The following is a 19,389-nucleotide window of genomic DNA, read 5'->3' on the forward strand; positions in this document are numbered from 1 at the left end:
AGTATGGTTTAAAGTGATCAGGGGTAGTCTGCGTAGTTATTTAGATTTCAAAAATGCGCTGTTAGCAAATTTTGAAAACGATTTTATGTTATCAGACCGGGATGCTCAAATTAGAAACCGACGTTTTGTTCCTAAAGTAGACAAAAGAGTTACATATTTTGTAAATTCAACATATAATGACTTGATGCAGATCAATCCATTACAGCAAGAATCACGTATTATTGCATCAATAAAAATATTATTACCGTTTAAGCTACAGCAAGCATTGATCTCTTCTCAGTGTGTTAATTATAATCATTTATGAATGATAGTTCAAAATTATGAGAGTCAGTATAGCTTGCAAGGTAATAATAACGGAAACCAAGCTAACCATATTTCTGTGCGAAATATCAATCTTAGAAAAGATTGTAGTCGTAATACGAGAGGTAATGTTGGAGTTTCTCAAAATAGAAATGCGACCGAACCTAATTTTAGAAGAGACAGAAATAATAATGGTACTGCTTTTAGGAATGATGTAAACAATCGATCTAATTTTCCACATAGTTCCAGATTTCGTATTAATTTCATAGTTAGCAGAAATTTTTAAATAATAACCTAAGAACTGGTGAAGTAAATAACATACAGTACTCAACTCAAGACTCTGCTGTTCAATGCAACCTAATCGAATCTTTTGGTAATGTCACTTAAGGTAAAGTTATGGCGTCACTCAAAACATATTCCATCAGTTTTGTGTTTTGTTTCACTTCGAATATTGCTATATCTTTGTGTCTTACTTCGTCTGAACTCTATGGAATTACATCTATGCATCAATACAAATATTGTCTATCAAATTTATGGTAACTATGCCCGAATAAAGGAAAGAGGTTATGTTGTATTTTAGTTTACATAACTTTATTGTTAACTAGTATAAATGGTATTGAATTAAAGAATCTATTTAGGACCTAAATAATCAAAAAAACTTACCACATTTTGAATATGTCTTTCTCATCAATAATTTTATAAAATTAAAATAAAATTGACCATTGGACAAATATAAGAATGATATTGAGATGTAATGAAAATTATATGTTATTTTATAATTGTAGTATATATATATATATATATATATATATATATATATATATATATATAAAGACTATTCAAGAAGATAACTAGTTATATGAAATTTTTAACGGTCCAGAATTATTTCTATAATTGTAATCAATTTAGAGATGTCCTGTAGCTCGGGAGCCATTATACAACGATAGTGTGTATTTTGTATGTATTTCTAAATGGTGTTTCTATTTACGGGCAAAAGTGCTATTTAAGGGGCACAAGCTATTAAGAAAAAGAAGAAAGCATATGAAGAAATAATTTAAATTTTTGCAATATATCGAGATATTTATTATTTTCGTAGCTATGGCAACTTTTTATCTGGTTGATATGGTAATGTAGAAAGATATAGAACGAAGAACCATATTGTTATAATTAGATGTATATTATTTTAATGTGACAAATAAGGTATGTGCGGAAAAATATATACAATCTAAAAGTGCATGTCTGTGGTGCAATTCATTTTTAATATCGTGGACTTTATTCAAAGTAGATTTGAATCAGGGAATGTAACAAAGAAATAACGTTACACTTGTCATAACATATACACAATATACGTAGTAAAAACTGCTAAACGTTTATTTGGATGTTTAATAGAGAACTCATAAGCTATGTATTCCTCGAAACTCGCTTCCCAAATCAATATTGTGTCTCACCTCTTCTGTGAATGCTACTGGCCTAATATTCTTAAATCAAAACAACACCTAATTCAGGTAATTGAATGAGGGTTTTAGTTTTCTTTCATCTGTTCTTTCTTTCTCAGATACTAGGGTAAATCATTACCTCTGAGACATTGAGCAAATTATAATGTAGTGACCTGCTTAATTTAGGTCTGTTTAAGTGCTAATAAATTACTCCAAATTAACTTTTATAAGTATAAACTCTTTGAATGTTAATGTAGCACGTAAATGTTACTTCTTATTTTCCATTCACAAATATCAAGAAATACTTACGATATGATAGCGTTAGCTGAAGAATATAGCAATAAATATCGATTCGTATTTATTTCAAGATAAAGATCAACGTATAAGTCCGAATTAAGGGGAGTATTATTCCAGGTGCCGATAGTTACGTTATCATTGATTTCTCTGGTTTCCACAAGAATCTAAGAGAAATACAAATAATAAAAATTAGGTAAAATAATAGGCTAATTAAATACCTTCAAAAAAATTAAATTAAATTAATACTAACAAAGTTTTTAAACAAAAGTACTGTGTATTAATTTATTTACTTCCTTCTTCAACTCTTATTACCCACAACACTTTTAAACAGTAACTCGATTCCACTTTTAATAAAATTTATTTTTAAGTTGACTAAAGTAAGGAGAAACTATGATAACATTAATTGTTGATTTTAGTAGCTATGCAAACCCACATTCAGAGGAGTTTTAAATAAGTAATTTCAAATATATTGAATGAAAGCATTATGGTTATAAGGGTATACGAGTCCATAGATGCTGATAAAATAAATTAAAATTTGACTGTGAAAACAATAGTTAGTTGAAGCAAGAATTTTGTTATCATATTCAATGATTTACACGAAATAGTAAGTGTGCAAGTGAATATGATGTATTCCATGATCCAAAGATAATTGTAAGTATGGAAAACCCCGGTTACTCACACTCGTATTTGCTTTCGGCCATCCATTATGTTGATTTAAAGTGCCCTTTTTATGTTTTTAAGATTACAATGGTTAATTGTGCGTTGAACTAAGCTAATTATCGTAATTAAGGAAAAATTATATAAAAAACTTGTACAACGTACGATATGTTCCACAATATTTATAATACATTAGCTAAAGATTCGTTTCTTGCTTTCGCATGCTACCATTATTTCATTTTTCATTGAAAACTAAGTACTAGCTATTTTTTTACTAACCGCGGAAGGGAGCAATGTCACTCAGAGATAATTGCATCAAATTTGGTGTAGGAGTCGGTAATGGGAATAGAGATGAACGTGTGGAAGCATTCGTTTCGCTGGCGATCGGAATTATTAATAATGAGCTCTACGTTTCTGAAAAAGTACGGCCTGCCAATGGGATATTGATGAGAGCGAGCCTTTGCTCGCTGTTGCACCCAATGCAGAAGAAGTTAAATAAAGTAGAAAGAAAACAGTAAAGATAAGCTGAACAGAAAATGCATCAATATCCGCTTTCAGTCCCAACAGGTGAATGTCGGAATACTAAATCTATCAACTGGTATTGACATTACCCACCTTCATGGGGTCGCCAGAAGTTTCTCCGGGAACGAGTCGAAATGAAATTGCTCTATTTCTTCACACTATATGATGCTGTCAGTACGCAAGTATTAAATGTTTAAACCCATCAATATTATCCGCCACCAAAATTAAAGTACTGTGTGTTTGCGCATGTTTTACAAACATTGTCATTTAATAGTGTGAACACAAAACGACCATGAGCGTGTCGTGACAAGGATTAGTTTCTGTGTGTGTGTTTTCTTTATTTGCTTAATATCATTCCATGAGGGTAACTAGTGATGCATACCCAATAGACAAGAGGTAAGTTGGGTAATGCCCTTGATAGATTGAGTATCCCTGAATTCGGTTGGTGGGACTGAGGGCGGATGTTGGGCCTGGAGGTCACCGCAGGAAATGTAGGAACACCGCATACGAAATGTAGGATTCCTTAAACAAATGAATCCGAAATGTTATAGCATTTAGTGTCTAGGCAAAGACGGGACCTCTAATGTGCAGTGAAGATGACAGTCATGCATATATTGTGTACATGTTCTTTGTATCTCATTACTAGATTAAGTTAGCATAGGTTAGAGTAGGTTCTGTTCTGTTAAATAAAAGTGGTCACTATTCTATTAGAAAGGCATTCTGAAAAGATGGGTTGCAACTACGGGACTTTACCTCTACAAGTTTCATGTGTAAACAAGTTCCTGGTTGTAAACCAAGTTATCACCAAATCTTGGGGGTAAAAAAAGTAAAAAAATAGTTATTTTCAGTAGTGATACTACATGAGATGAAGACTAGGAATCGAACAATTTTTTCCCGCGCTGAAGACACGTAGCTAATTATATATTCACGAGGAGCTCATGAGAATGAATATAATTTCTGTGGCATGACTCGAGCAGACTGTGTATCAAATTTTCAACGTTTATTACATTTTCCGGTTACTTTTTGCAGAACATGCACTGAATGAGGAGCTAATGCATGAAACAGGAATCAATTTCTGCTAGATGGCCACTAAAAAGCACCAATACTATCTAAGCGAGTCAGATCCGGAGCGCAGCAGGGAAGCCCGAGTGATGCGAGGGCATGCGTCCGTAGGGAGCAGGTGCGTCAGCGACAGAGGGCATACGCATAAACAAGGATAGTGGAAAAATTCATAAAATATCCCCAATAATTTTTACCTTCAAAAGCACTTAAATAATCGTAATAATTCTTACCTTCAAGATGGTTTCTTGCTTTGCAAGGTACAAATGGTTCTCCGCGAGGGAGAAGCCAGTCTGTTCTGAACTTTTACCTCTTTTCCGCACCTCGCACAGTTGATTTTATGTTTCAACAAACCTTGGCACCACAAAGAATTTATAATATGACGTTCTTTATTACACAATTCTTTCTAAAAAAAAGCATGTTTGCATTATATTTATAACAAACATCCATTACTAACACGAACAGAATATTCCCGCCGTTTATTTCCACCTACTTCGCATTCTTGTATTCTTTCGCTTCAGTAAATAGTTATACTTAATATACGTTCACTACCATTCAAAATGTATTTCAGTATGATATCCAATGACACAAATTTATTATATTCACACTCTGCGTCTTTTACGAAGTGTGTTTCACATCGTATTTTACCTATAAATTTTGTTTTCGGTAGAACCGTCTGCTCGAGTGAACCCATCTCTGTCATCGGTTATCGTATTCATATACATTTTGAATGGCAGTGAAAGTATTCTAAGTGAAACTAGTTACTGAAGCGGAAGAATACAAGAATGCAAAGAAGGTAGAAATAAACGGCGGGAATGTTCTGTTCGTGTTAGCAATGAACGTTTGCGATGGATGTAATGCAAATATACGATTTTATTACAAAGAATTTTGCGATAAAGAGCGTCATATTATAAAGTTTTTGAAGCGTCATGGTATGTTGAAACGTAAAATCTACTGTGCGAAGTGTGGAAAAGAAGTAAAAATTCAGAACAGACGAATTTCTTCGCAGTTGGGCTCATTCGTGGCTGAGCGGTTAGCGTACGCGCCTTTGGCGTGGGAGACCAGGGTTCGATTTCGGGAGGGAGCTCATGTGGTTCGAATTCACGTTAATCAGTAAGTCCACGTCTCACATATCCTCGCTGCTGAAAGAGACGTTGAACTTAGTCAACTCAACTCAATTCTTCTCGCAGCGGCCATCTGTACCCGGGAAAGAAGTGAAGCCATTTTAAAGCTAAGGATTATTACGATTATTTAAGTGTTTTTGAATGTAAAAATTATTGCATAAATTTTGTGTATTTCTCCACTATACTCGTTTATGCTTATGCCCCCTTGTCGCTGACGCGCATGCTACCTACGGACACACCCCCTCGCTCCACTCCGACCCCATGCTAACCTTCTGCCCTGATGCGGTTAGATAGCATTCGTGCTTTTTAATAGCCCCCTAGCACAAGTTGGTTCGTGGTTTATGCACTAGATCCTCATTCAGGGCATGTGCAAAAAGAAATCCTAAAATGCAAAGAAAGTGTAAAAATTTGGTAGAGCAGTCTGCTTGAGAAATGCCAAATGAACCCTAATACGACATTAGAAAAAAGTTCCATCAAAGTATATATAAAAAGGCTACCTTCGAATTCATAATATGTGTGCTGGCCCATTCTTAAACTGAACAATTAGGGCAGTCAATTAAGCCGAGACTTGTCTGTGTTGTTATGTTGTAGGTAAAGGAAGTTAGATACCCAGAAACATGTTGTATATTTTGCTTTACTGTACTTTGTCTGTTTCTACTATGCTCAAGGAAAATTTTGCTCCTAAGTACCGATGTTTCAGTTTCGTATTATAATAGTTACAGTGATATTGCAGCTACTGAAAGAATACAATTTTTTACCGAGCAGGTCATTTTGGTAATATATTTTTAAAAAGCCGACGGCATGTGTACGAAGAAAGTAGACAAACAGAGACTGTTGTAACTAGGGGCAATAATAAATCTAATTATAACCGATTGTTTTTCAAAGTTGACAAGAGGAGTTTTAAATTTTTCGGTTTCTATAGTTTTGGTTGTAAAGTTATAGGCACCGTGCCAACCTGATTACTTGTTATTTATTTTTTTTTTAATTTTTAATGCTCTCTGTACTTTTGGGAAAGATAGCAGAGTAATCCACGGTGAAAGAATTTACGTAAATAAGTAGCTAATGACTGAAAAATGGATATTTACCAGTTAAACAATTCACTGAATTTAAGTGACGAATGAAGTCGGAGCGTTTCTGAGATCTCTATTTACGTAATTGCAACAAAAATACGAGAAATAGTTGTCCTGGAATATGACGCTCTGAACTGATGTAATTATAAGGGTGAAAATAATTCTGCACACACTAGAAGTTGTGGGTTACTATTCCAAAGAAGGGATTACCTCTAATGACGTATGATAAAGTAGTATAGTTTTATCAGAAATAAAAAAAAACTTCTGACCACTCAGTTTCTGAGTGGGTAATCCTTCCGTCAGACAGCGCTTGTAAAAATAAGAGTGGAAATTCTCTTAGTTGTGGTGGTGTTCCTTGTCTTGTGCTTTGCTCGCCTTGTGCTGTGCCTGGTTCAGTTTTGTCGTGCGGAGTGTCAGTTAACACTTCCTGTTGAAGTTATGTCAAGTATGTAAGCAATTAAGCTTTACAATTTTCTACTCAAAGGCAAAGAAGGTGCAGATATGAAGCTAGGGAGGCTGAAACTTTGGACTTTTATAACTTTCCGTCACTCTAGCTCTAGCTAAGTAGATTATTTTCGCAAAGCTCCCTTTAGGTGCCGGTAGAATACCTTACAATCGTGAGATAGCCAGTGAGGTAAGGGGTATTCATGCTGATGTTTAATATTAGATAAAGAGACTACATAATTGGTTAAAATATGACAACGAAGACGACCCTTGTAAACCTTAAGGGATCTCAGAGTTATTTCAACTTGGAAGAATTCTTTAAAAATTATTGTATAAATTATTATAACTTATCTGTAAAAAATTTACTAGCTCAAAAAGATTATTTCATTTTTTCAAATGGTTACTGTTCTAAAGTTAATGACCATTGACAGCTATCTGGAGGATCAGTCGATAGATATATTATGCTAGTCGATATTATGCTAGTAGTGATTTAGCTATCGTCCCCTTTTCTTTATAAATATCCTGTGAACTTGGCGCTGATGACGGAAGGTTTTACCAAGACAGGTTAGATAGCGAACTACATGCTGTTATCTAACGGACTTGATACTGAGACTTGCTTTTAAGCAAGTACTGAATTAGAGTGTAGGACTTCGTCGTGAATGGAATGATTGTCGGAATTTAACCTTCTCGGAGGAATCTCACTCTCTTCCTAATATTATTGTTGTGGCACTTACTCTGTGTGCATTCTCAACATTAAGAGGTTTGCTTAGGGAAGATTCCCCTAGAGGAAATGCCTAGGACTAACCTCGATAATGGCAAACAAGGGAATTCAATTCCATAATGGGTAAAGTAAGTTTTTTTTAGGATCCTTCTAGGAAATACATAACTAATATTATGGATACTTACTTGGTTACTAGGATCGCTGCTTGACCATTGTCAACTCCCACAGTTTTTGCTACTAAGCGCAGGGTGTACACACACCCACACAAATATATCGTAATAATATATAAAGCAAGAGAGAATCAGGATTCAACAGTGATTTGAAAGAACTATGCTGCTGCAACTCTGGTGTTATCAAGTATTTTTAATCGTAGAATTTACAAGCAGCAACACTGATCGAAGACGAATATTTGATGGGAAATTGCAAGTTTGTTATTATGTGACTGTATGTGGGAATCTGCAGCAGCATTGGAATAATGGCAGATGGTCTAATTCGCCAAAGTTCTATTGAGAAAGACCTTAAAGAACTATTAAATGAATCCGATATAGAAGGTAGTGAGCTCGAAGATAGCGTCTGGAAATAAACCTGTCAGACTTTGAGGTAGAAGCCAGTGATTTGAACATTTTATTTGATAATGGAAATGGAACAAATGGAAACAGTGGTGCCTTCTAATATTGACGATGCTGTAGTGGTGTTAGTTTGCAAAACTGACAGACAAGTGGTACCTTGTTTGCTTACGTTTTATTCTACAGGTGCAAAAATCTCACATTGCACTAATAGAAATATCATAATTTTATGTTTCGTTGGTAACTCTGCTTCTCTGGTCACATGTCCTGTAGAGCCCGATGGAAGTCCCTCACATTATCCATCTTGTTACGGAAACAAAATTTTAAAAAAATCTCAATTCCAAGGATAACCGGCGTATAATGTATAAAAGGTTTTCCCTGAATTCATTGGAATACTGAAGTATATCCCACTATTCCTCACTCTACCGTACTACCACCGAAAGAAGGTTAGAGGCCGCCTTTGTACACGCATTACACTATAGATCATAGTCACTAACATAAATACAAATTTTTAACTTAAACAATTACACACACACAGTTGGTAACACTGTATTTAAAAACCTATTAATAATAGAAAATAAAAATATATGTCTTAGACTATAGATCATAGTTACTAACATATATACAAATTTTTAACTTAAACAATTACACACACACATAGTTGGTAACACTGTATTTAAAAACGTATTAATAATAGAGAATAAAAATATATGTCTTAGACATCTCAAATTCATAATAAACAAGATAAGTTATTTTCTGTAAGAAATATTGAGCTGTAAGTTGTAGGCCTTATTGGTGATTCATGTAACCCAATAATAAATTGGTGTTCTTAGGGTTATCAAAAAATAAAGAAAACTTCTATATTTTAAATAACACTTCCTTGGCAAGAAAATAAAACGTAAACTCTTATAAAAATGAGCTTAGTGGCACAAGTGTCTCAGTAAGAAGAAATTCGTTTTTGTATTTTATATTGTTCTGGGAAGCAGAATCAATCATCAATTAAAATTTTTCTATTAAAGGTTTTCATGTATCTAGAATAATATTTTCTCAGATATGATTCGATTGTATTGATTGAGTTATCTGAAGCCAGGGTGAACCGCCTACATTTTTCGTGCCGAGGAAAAATTAGCCATTAACGAAACAATGACAACTTGTTACTAACTGCTGCCACTGGGACATGATCCTTACGTGACCTCTGAGTCATTTTCTACATTCAGTGTTTGGTATAAGGTTAAGTGTAGAATTACCATAAGTTAAATGATTTCGTGCCACATACAAAATTGCGCGTATATTTGAGTAGCCTGAAGCCAGAATGAACTAACTATATTTCGAATGTGGGAGATTAGACTTTATGGAAACGTTGAAAACTTGACAAGAACTGTAGCCATTGGAACACGGTCTTCACGTGAACGTTGTTACTTCACTCTGGTTTCAGGTAGCTCAATTAATCAACCACTGAGGAACGATCCAAAATAGACTTTGTTTATTGTCTATCACTACTTATCTAATATCTACGTAAAACCCAAAACAAATAATAAGAACTACACGCAATTATTGTAGTATTTATTACGCCATCTGAAACAAGAGTAAACTAATTATATTTTCTCCAGTTCTTCATCATTGCCTTCAACTTGCGTAGATTCACCATTCTGGCATCCTTCATCATTAAAATAGTCATAGTCCGCAGCTCATTTTAGGCTGAACATACGACCTAAAACACTTGTCCACATGGCAGCTTAGAGAACATATTACATTTACAACGTTTGACCTCTAGCAGGTCTCCAGGAGCAGGAACTTGGTCAGTCATAATGGGTGCCAGCCTCACATACTCGACCATCCAACCCAATTCAAGAGGATCTAGCGCTTGCGGTGAAAGTTGCTTCCATGAAATAACTTGAAGATTAACTCGTTGCCAGTGAAATTACTCTGCTCTTTCTGTGGGTGGCGGTCTCTTAGATTGAGGTAGAGTACAACCGGTAGCAACCATTGTAATGTACAGTTTATAAAGAACGGCACTGAGACAGTCTGAGTCGTTTCCACCATATAATTTAACAAGAAATTTGAGGCCACTGGATGCAATAATTTCTTGGGAGGAGTTAACGTCGCCAATATATTCACTGAGGATTTGATGATCCTTTTATCCTGCGAGCATTTTTACACAACTTTCTTGAACAAATCCAAATAGAGTAAATGTGGTATCACACACAGTCGTTGCATGACTGAACAACGGCTGAAGACTTTCTCTCACAATCTGTATCATATGGAGCTTCGTCTAGTACCAGGCATGAAGTGGATATTAGCCATTTCCGTTTCTAGATGATGAAGTAGCATATGGAGAATATCTGCAATATCAGCAACTACGGTCACTTCATGAACTTCTAAAGCTATTTGAAGTGAGGCTGCAACGATTTCAGTGTTCGCGTCACCAGAAACTTGGATCACCTTGAGGCCATCGTCTGAAAGATGATTGTTAAGTTTGAAAATGTATTGTCTTTTTGCATGGATTTACGAGGAAAGCATTTTTGTTTGTTTGGAGTTTCGTATCTTTAGTTACTTTTGCATTGATTAACATGACTTTAGCAGAGCGACATTGATGTTCATGGTCTCTAATAGAAGGCTGGTCATGCTAGCCATTAAATACCACTATAATTTGACTAGACCTTCCATATTTAATGAAAATGTACTGTCAGTACTGTTTGCTGGTATCTAAGTAGCTCCAGTTGTAGGCCATCGAATGTGTTGAAGAAGTACTCCACCATCTAAGATATTTCTGTCACACGCTTTCGGTTGTGGAGCATTAGGCATATTCTTTATTAATATTGTTATTAGGATAGCGTTGTCGGTCTGTCTTATTAGCCATCTTTGAACAGTGCTGCAGGTCAGCAGTAAGCTCATATTTAAGTTGCTCATGCACATTTCCATTTCGTTTAGCAATGGCAATAATTCGCAAAAACCGTAGAGATGAATCAACATGGAGCACTGTGTGTCCAACATTAATTCCTTTCTGCGAATTTATTAGCGTTTGAACTTGATCTGCTTTCTGAATTGATGCTTTACAAATTTTCTTGTTGTCCAAAAGTCTTTTGTACTCTTGCGCCTACATCTTCAGGATCATCGCAATTAATTCCATCTCTCAAAATAGCACAATTACCAAATGAAACTTACTGATGTCATTTGGGTTGTGAATTTCAGGAAACTCAAATACCTTATTTTGATCAGCTGCATCACGGCTCCTAGTCGTCCTCATTTTAACGTGTTGTTCTCCCTAAATGTGATGATTTGCAGTTAGTGAAGTCATAGCTTCCTGGACAGAGGAGCACACAGGCATAGTGGGACCCAAATCAATCTCATATTGTCAAAGAATCCACTTTCTTGTCTCAGACCGCCTCATGTTTAGTGCTTCGCATTACCGTTCGTTCAATGATAAGGACTGACCATAAACCAGCCCATTCATCACTCGATCGACGGCCTATGAAGACACTTTATATGAACTGTTCATATGGCCAGGGATGAGACGTCGGAAGTTGTGCATGATTTACAAGTACAGACGAGCACTTTTGCGTATTATATATGTCCAATATACAAAAGATTGACCATACGACTGACAGGAAAGCGGTGCAAGTGCAATTCACCAATATGCTCAGCCAGAGTAAATAATTTAACAGTTTTCACAGTACAGATACTGTAATCACATTCGTGAGATCCGAAAATTTTCTTCTAGAAGCTCTTGCATTTCTGGAGACACTGTTCCACTACAAGTATTTTACTGAAGTCTCAACATGCATTTCTGTGAATTGCCTGCGAATGCACTTCCTTTAATTCATTTATGCTTGGTCCAAATGCAGTTGATTGTAATTGAGAGTCAGTTGTGCTTGACGGTTCGAAGCTCTCTCTTCGTGGAAATATTTCTGCTGTACTTTAGTACTTTAGTACCTATAGTCGAGAATTTACTTATTAAACCTTCTTCCACCATTAGTCTATGTACGTTTTCTTCAGATCTCTGTTTCCACCTTCCTAAACATCACTTTCGCTTGTTATATGTTTTAGAAGCAATTAGCCAGAGCAGATTCAATCAAATAGTGAGCTTGTATAGCACGTGCTTATGCCTTTCCACATAGAATAATGAGGTATTGTGTTCTCTCCATAAACGCTGTGAAGTCCTTGCTCGATTCCACAAGCCACCATGACATGACTAGTGATTACACTAGTGATTACAGGCGTAGCCTTTTTCCCTGATATGAATACAGTGTGACAGTATTTGTGATAGACTGCCTCTGCATTCTTTTTTTTTTTTAAAAAAAACAGTAAACCTTAAAATTATTATTTTGTTTTATCTGGAACAACGAATGTCTTATTGTAACCGCTTGGATGACGTTAATATTTAGACCACAGAAGTTTCTTATATTGTTGTTGGTGGTTTAAAACATCAGTATGTGAAGAATGGAGAAACATCGCTTATAAATTTTGCTTCTAACAACACATTTTTTCTAATTACTTTAAGAAGATGTATGGAGATCTATTTTGAAGACTTATTACGAATTCTGCTCATTCTATTACATCCGATGTCCATTATCGTTGTCTGAAGATTGAGTTTTGAAAACTCGATGTCCGAAGACAGAAGATTCGAAGATTTAAAGACATATGATGAGAATAAACTATTATGCTAGTTAGGAAAATAGGTTATATGTGGTGGATAGTTGTATCGTGCTGATTCTCTATGGTTTGAATACAGCCAATATATGAGGCTTTAAACATAGTTTGGAACTCTTTTCCAAGCTCGACGGTCGCTTTAAGCCTAAACAACTTGAAGCTTTTTTTTATATGCAAAACCAGAAATTGTACTCTTCTTGTATTGTTCAACGTTACTACTTTTGGTTAGCTAGATAATATCCAACATTATTTTATTCGAGTATTTAATAAGAATGCATTTGGTTTTATTTTATCTATACTAGAAATATACTCATATATTAGATGTTATGATTTTTGTCATGAACAAAATTAACTTTTATCACCATTTATTGTTTTATTTTTATTTATATATTATTAATCGACATTATGTCATTTATTTGCGTAGGTAGTAATCAAGTTTTATTATTATTCCTACCTCGACCCATCGAATCACACATACTAAAAATAATGTTATCATGCGCATGTTAATGTTTCTTTTTATTTTTTTTCTTTTCTGTCGTCGTAGTGATGTTTCCACCAACTCCACCTTTTATTGTTCAAGATCACTGAGAGCTCAACTCAAACTATCTATTCAGCACGCGATCTTCATGTTAGTTCCGAATCAAAGAGTATATTTTCGTATGAACATTTTCTATCAATTTTTCTGGATTTATTCCATTCGAAACATATTCATTGGGCAAAACACTCCAAACAATAAAGATTCAACTTATAGTTAGAGTGGAGAAATGGTTATCCTTCGTTTTTCATTATCATTTGCAATTGAAACAAACACCTGAAAGATGTAGCAAGCCCTGTATACAATTATGTGGCATTGCACTGTATAATGTGTAGGATATGATACTTTAGTATTTTCTTTTTTAATTTCAACCCTTCCAGTGTACCCGTAAAAATGTAATAAAGAAATAATGGCTTTTTTTAAATATTCAATTAGAACTAGACAATCTACACAAACTTTGCAATCGATCAGTGAAAACGGCATCTTTCTAGAGCCAGTAGTTTCCGAGATCTCACTGTCGAAAGGATTGGCCACAAACATAAAAGCGCCGACAAACGTATAGTTTAAAAGAACTCCGTAGATGGCAGCACAATTCATTTGATTTTGGAAAAGGCTTATTAAAATGCAAAAACTTTGAACAATAATTTTAAAAATAAACTTTATATGAAAAAGGTCTACTTTAATAATTTATTTAAAGTTCACATAGTTCAAATATTTGTTTCTGTTAAATGTGAAATTACAAATAACCGTAAATTAAAGGTTATAGGTTGGAGCTCAGGAGCTTTCGTAGCATACTACAAACTAACTCTTCTTGTAGTTAGTTACTGTACTAAGCAGTGATCAAGTATTACAAGCGTACTTGTAAGATCAGTGAAGATACTCTACATAGGAGATTGACAGAGGATCTTCATCTTCTGGAGGGTTTATCTTAAATTTTGATGGTCATTGTTTCTGTTCACACTTTGACCAACTCTTTTGTCGTTTTGCTTGGGCTATTTGAAGCACTATTTGAACGGGGTTCTCTTTACCTTACATATTTATGCGGTGCATATTTTTTGTCGCGCCATGCATAAGCTACCGGGATTAGTTCAAGGCCTCACACCTAAGCCAGTGGCTGATGCCAAACGTGATCCTCGAACGAATCGACGTACCCGTCAGCTCTCGGAGGGTAGTTTAGACTAAGCTGATAAGCGTTCCAGATCTCCTACCTACATTCGCAAGCCGGAAGAATCGAAACCAATGCAGACGCTGGGGATCCTAGCACATCTACTGTTGGATTACAACCGTCATATGCAACCACCCTTCCTCGTCCTAAAGAGCATTCTTTCCTTCTTACTAACTTCATCCCAAAGTACAGTAGCATCCGCCATGTCTTTAATCAGATTATCAAGTATCTTCCAAGGGCCAGTATCTAACAGATAGTTTTCACCAGGGGCGGTGTTATTACTAAATCTCAGGACGAAAATTTTCGCATTACTCTCCGTAATAAGGCCAGTTACGAGATTTTTGGCATAGCTGCAGAACTGTCTAAGCTTCCTCACAAAAGTCCTCTACCTTCAAAAGAACAATGATGTCCGTAGTTATTCGCGGAGTTGTACCTGAAATAATTGATGATGAGGTGCTTGAGGAGCTGTACCAAGTATATTCGTATCAGAAATAATAACGGCCCAACGTATATCGTGAGAGTTTTGAGCACTTCTTAGTCTTTCATCGATGCCTTGTTACAAGATGGCGCATACATATTTAAGAAACGTCATAAGGTGGAACCATCCCAAAACAAGCCTCTCTCTTCCATTTAGATGTGCATGGTGCCAGGTGTATAACCAACATATAACGACTAAGTGTCCAAATGTCGTGAAATGCGGCTACTGTGCTGGCAACCATGATATAAAGAGTGTCCCAATACAGGGAAACCACCTCTATGCTCGACCTGTTCCAGTGACAAGCACCCAACGTTTAGTTACAAATGTAAAGGCAAACCGACTCGAACTCCTGATCACTCGGAGATGACGGTACCGCTACGTACCATAGATTCTAACGTGTCTTTGTCACAGTCTATCACCTCTCCTCTTATTGTGGAAATCTTCCTCCGCTACATAACGCTCATATTACAAAGTAGTTTCCCATTCCAAGGTCAACTTACAGTAGATCATGTTATTGCAGCAGCCTCCGGCATATTTCAAGTTAACTTGTATGCTATATATTGTGGACCGTACGTTCATTTTCATATTTCTCCTTGAGACACTGCAGTCACACTGCGAATATGGCTCTTAGACTTCTTTTACTGAACATTCGTTCTTTAGCGCAACACTGAATACTATTTGAGGAGTTACTGCTTGAGGAAAATATCGATTTATTTGTACTAAATGAGACTACACTCAAACCTGCTACTTACGTCCGATTTTCTCAATTTCAATTTCTTCGCTGAAGACATATGCAGACAATAAGGTACAAGCCCAAGGTGACGCTGCGATTGGAGTTCGTCTAAACTCACTTATAGATGGAATTCTGTTCCGCACCATATCCACTTACCGGAACATCTTGTGAGAATAGTTTACCTTCCTCACCTTATATTAACAGTAGCTACAATATACGTTCGACCAGGTCATATCATTCCTCTTGCCTTCACCTATTTGTTTTATCACTTTAAACATTTTGTCATACTAGCCGAAAATAGCTGAGTTCTTCGATCATATAACTCTTAATTTACATGGACATATTCATCAATTGCCTAAACATTCCGGACCGAGCAGTCAGACAACATCCGATGTTGTTATTAGCACTACCTCTATGGTCGATAAATGAAGTATACATGTGCTGGATTGTATCGGCAGCGACCATCTTCCATGAGCGACGACAAATATCTCAATCAACAATGAGAACTATCATGTTACACAAGGCGAAATGGGATCTTTTTTGTACTGATATAGATGTTGCTCTTGCATCTTTTGTGCCTACCACATCAGAGACCGACCTTAATATTACCATCCATAGCATTAACACAGCTATCACCACTAGCGCTAACAAAGACATACCTATATATAGAGGCAAAGATACCAACCTATGCTACCTCCGCAGTACTTGGCTCTCGTCAAAAAGTCTCGCACTTACTTTCGAAAATACGAACAAACACGAAATCCAGAGTATTTGACTCAAGTAAGACGATGGCAAGGCACAGTTCATAACTATATTGTTGCTTCTGAACGGCTTACTTTGCGCAAAGCATGTAATCAATTGAATACAGTGTCACATCTCACAAATTATTAGAAAAAATCATCTAACTGGACAGACAGTTAGTTCATCTTATCCTCTCATACAGGATAACCAATCTCTATCTCCTCTTTTATACGTACTCTATGCTTCCGATATACCGTCTTCATCTCCGGACACATATCTCTTTCAATATGCTGATGATACAGCTTTTCTCACACTTAGAAACACTATACAGCAGATTAATACAAACTTACAGACTACAATTACTAGCTTTCTGAATTGGTGTAGTAAATGGAGACTTTCAGTTAATGAAGACAAAACCCAAACACTTGTTATTTACTACAAATCAAAGTGAGGTGAAACCATATTTACTACAGATACGTGTGGAAGATCACCTTCTTCAGCCAGGTAAAACTGTAACATACTTAGGAATCATTTTTGATGGTAACTTGACATGGACACCCAAGCTCCAGAAACTTGTTATCAAAGCAAAGAACCGCTTATAACTTCTTCGTCGTCTGGTTCGCCAGACTTATGGTTTAAATTCCAAATTATTGCTTAACACATACAAAGCATTTATGTGGAGTATACTTACATTTGGACACATAGCCTGGTATTCAGCGCCTCCGAAGTTTTACAATAGACTTGAAATTCTAGAGAGTCATGCCATTCATCTTGCATTTAGGTTCAAATTTCCGTATCATAATACTGACTTGTGTGACAAAATTGCCTTTCCTCCGCTTGTTCAACACATAGCACAATTGCATCATGAATTCATAACTACCAGTCTTAATGATCGTAAAGGTATCTTTCTTGACGCCATATTTACTGATTTACACAAGAATATCAATCTAAGTACTGCTATACACCACTCAGAGTTTTGCTTTTCATATACTTCCGCACTCTTCCAGCAGATCACCACCATACCACCTTCTTCCGTCACCAACTCATCCAACATCTTCAACATGTTTTTCCACCATACCACTTATCTCGCTACAACACTAAGCTGGGCTTATCTCATGTTTCTCATCAGCCTTGAGACGCCCCAGGGCAGAAGATTAATCTGCAATTGTTTCTGCTAACATATATATGTTGTCCTGTGGCGTTACGAGCACCTCACTCATCATCGCTTATCCATTTTTGCATTTTCTACGTTATTCATTAGTTTCAGAGTTATTTCGGCACCTTTTTGTTATCTTTTCGTATGTGCACCTTCCATTACTAGTTTGTTATTATTGATGTATTATTAATGTTATTGTTGTTTAATATATTTATTTTTTGATTTTTTCTTACTATATAATAACAATGATTGTTTCACAGCTCATTGATGAGCTATGTGTTTAATAAATAATAATTGATGCTCCCACACCTCCGGCCAAGAGAGAGGGCGGAACCCTCTAGTGCCCTTTCCTTTACAGCCATTGATTCCTAGTTCTTCAGCAATCAACAAATGTTTTACTTAAATTGATGTCCCTCGTCTTTCAACTCAAGAAGTAAAGTACTGTTACTATCCACCACTCTGAAAAAATTCTTTCAAAGCCAGCAAATTGTACATTCCAACCACACTATCCGTTCCGTATCAATCTAAGCTTCCGCCTCAATACATCACTATGATGAAACGTTCACGCCAGTTCTATCGAGACTATCTTCGCACTAGCAATCCACAAGCACTCCGATATCACAAACAACTTCAACGTGGAGTTCACAACTACGTCAAAGCATATAAACTTTGCTCCTGGGTGAAGACATGCAACAATCTTTCCGAAACATCGCATCCTACAAAATTCTGGACTCGCTTTAATGCATTTTGTGGGAAATTCGCTACTACACCTTACCCTATTTTTTTAGGTGACACACCTATTTCTACCGATCGACATAAAGCGAATGCATTTGCAGATCGCTTACAAGAAATGTTCACACCGTCATCTGACAAGACACCTGACGCTGCAGACAGGCTTAGTACCTCATCGCCGCAACTTCAACCAAATATTACTCGTATTACCTACTAATGCTGCTGTCTCTGCTCCCATCACTGTTCAGGAAATCTCCCAAGTTTTTCATAATAAACGAAATACTGCACCTGGTCTCGATAACGTGACATATCACCATATCAAACAATGCCCTATCTCACTACTCCTTCTTCTTGCGAATCTTTACACATTCATACTACGCACTGGCTTTTTCCTTTAGCTTGGAAAACATCTAAGACGCTTATGTTTTCTAAACCATACAAACCTTAGCAAAATATTACAACCTATAGAAAGTCCAACTTTCTTTTATCTTCAGTAAGATCTTAGAGCGTATTCTGGTCAAACGATTACATCTTTCCATCGCCGATCATAACTTACATCCAGTTACACAAGCAGGTTTTAGACCAGGCTTCTCTATCAATGATGAGCTACTCCGACTCGCAATGCTCATTACACAGCATTAGAACTCAGCTCAAACTTCCTGCTTAGTGTTATTTGACTTGAAAAAAGCGTTCGATAAGGTCTGGCACCTTGGGCTCATATAAAAACTTCTCAAATTCCAGCTCCCTATCTCATATATTCGCCTCATATACAAGTTCATTACCAATCGTATAACATATATCTCAGTACGAGGCAGTTTATCACATCCTATCTTTGTCTTCTCTGGAGTACCGCAAGGGTCGGCTGCGTCCCGTTTCTGTATCTCCTATATGTGGCTGATGTGCCCCGATTACCAGATAAAGTCCATCTCTTCCAGTATGGGGACGATACGGCCCGGCTAGCACTTGGAACAATTATTCAGCAGATCAGCACTTTCTTAGAGAC

General features: G+C 36.2%; 1 protein-coding gene across 1 annotated transcript in view; it reads right to left on the minus strand.

Annotated features, from left to right (window-relative positions):
* Window positions 1-19,389, minus strand: part of LOC145692424 (uncharacterized) — a 79,818-nt gene that overhangs the window by 10,255 nt on the left and 50,174 nt on the right. The window contains exon 5 of the mRNA XM_081767732.1: window positions 2,046-2,197. Coding sequence (XP_081623858.1) covers window positions 2,046-2,197 — 152 coding nt within the window. The remainder of the gene's footprint in view (window positions 1-2,045; window positions 2,198-19,389) is intronic.

This window comes from Thermobia domestica, chromosome 8, assembly GCF_964235325.1.
Source record: "Thermobia domestica chromosome 8, izTheDome1.hap1.1, whole genome shotgun sequence".
Lineage (NCBI taxonomy): Eukaryota > Metazoa > Arthropoda > Insecta > Zygentoma > Lepismatidae > Thermobia > Thermobia domestica.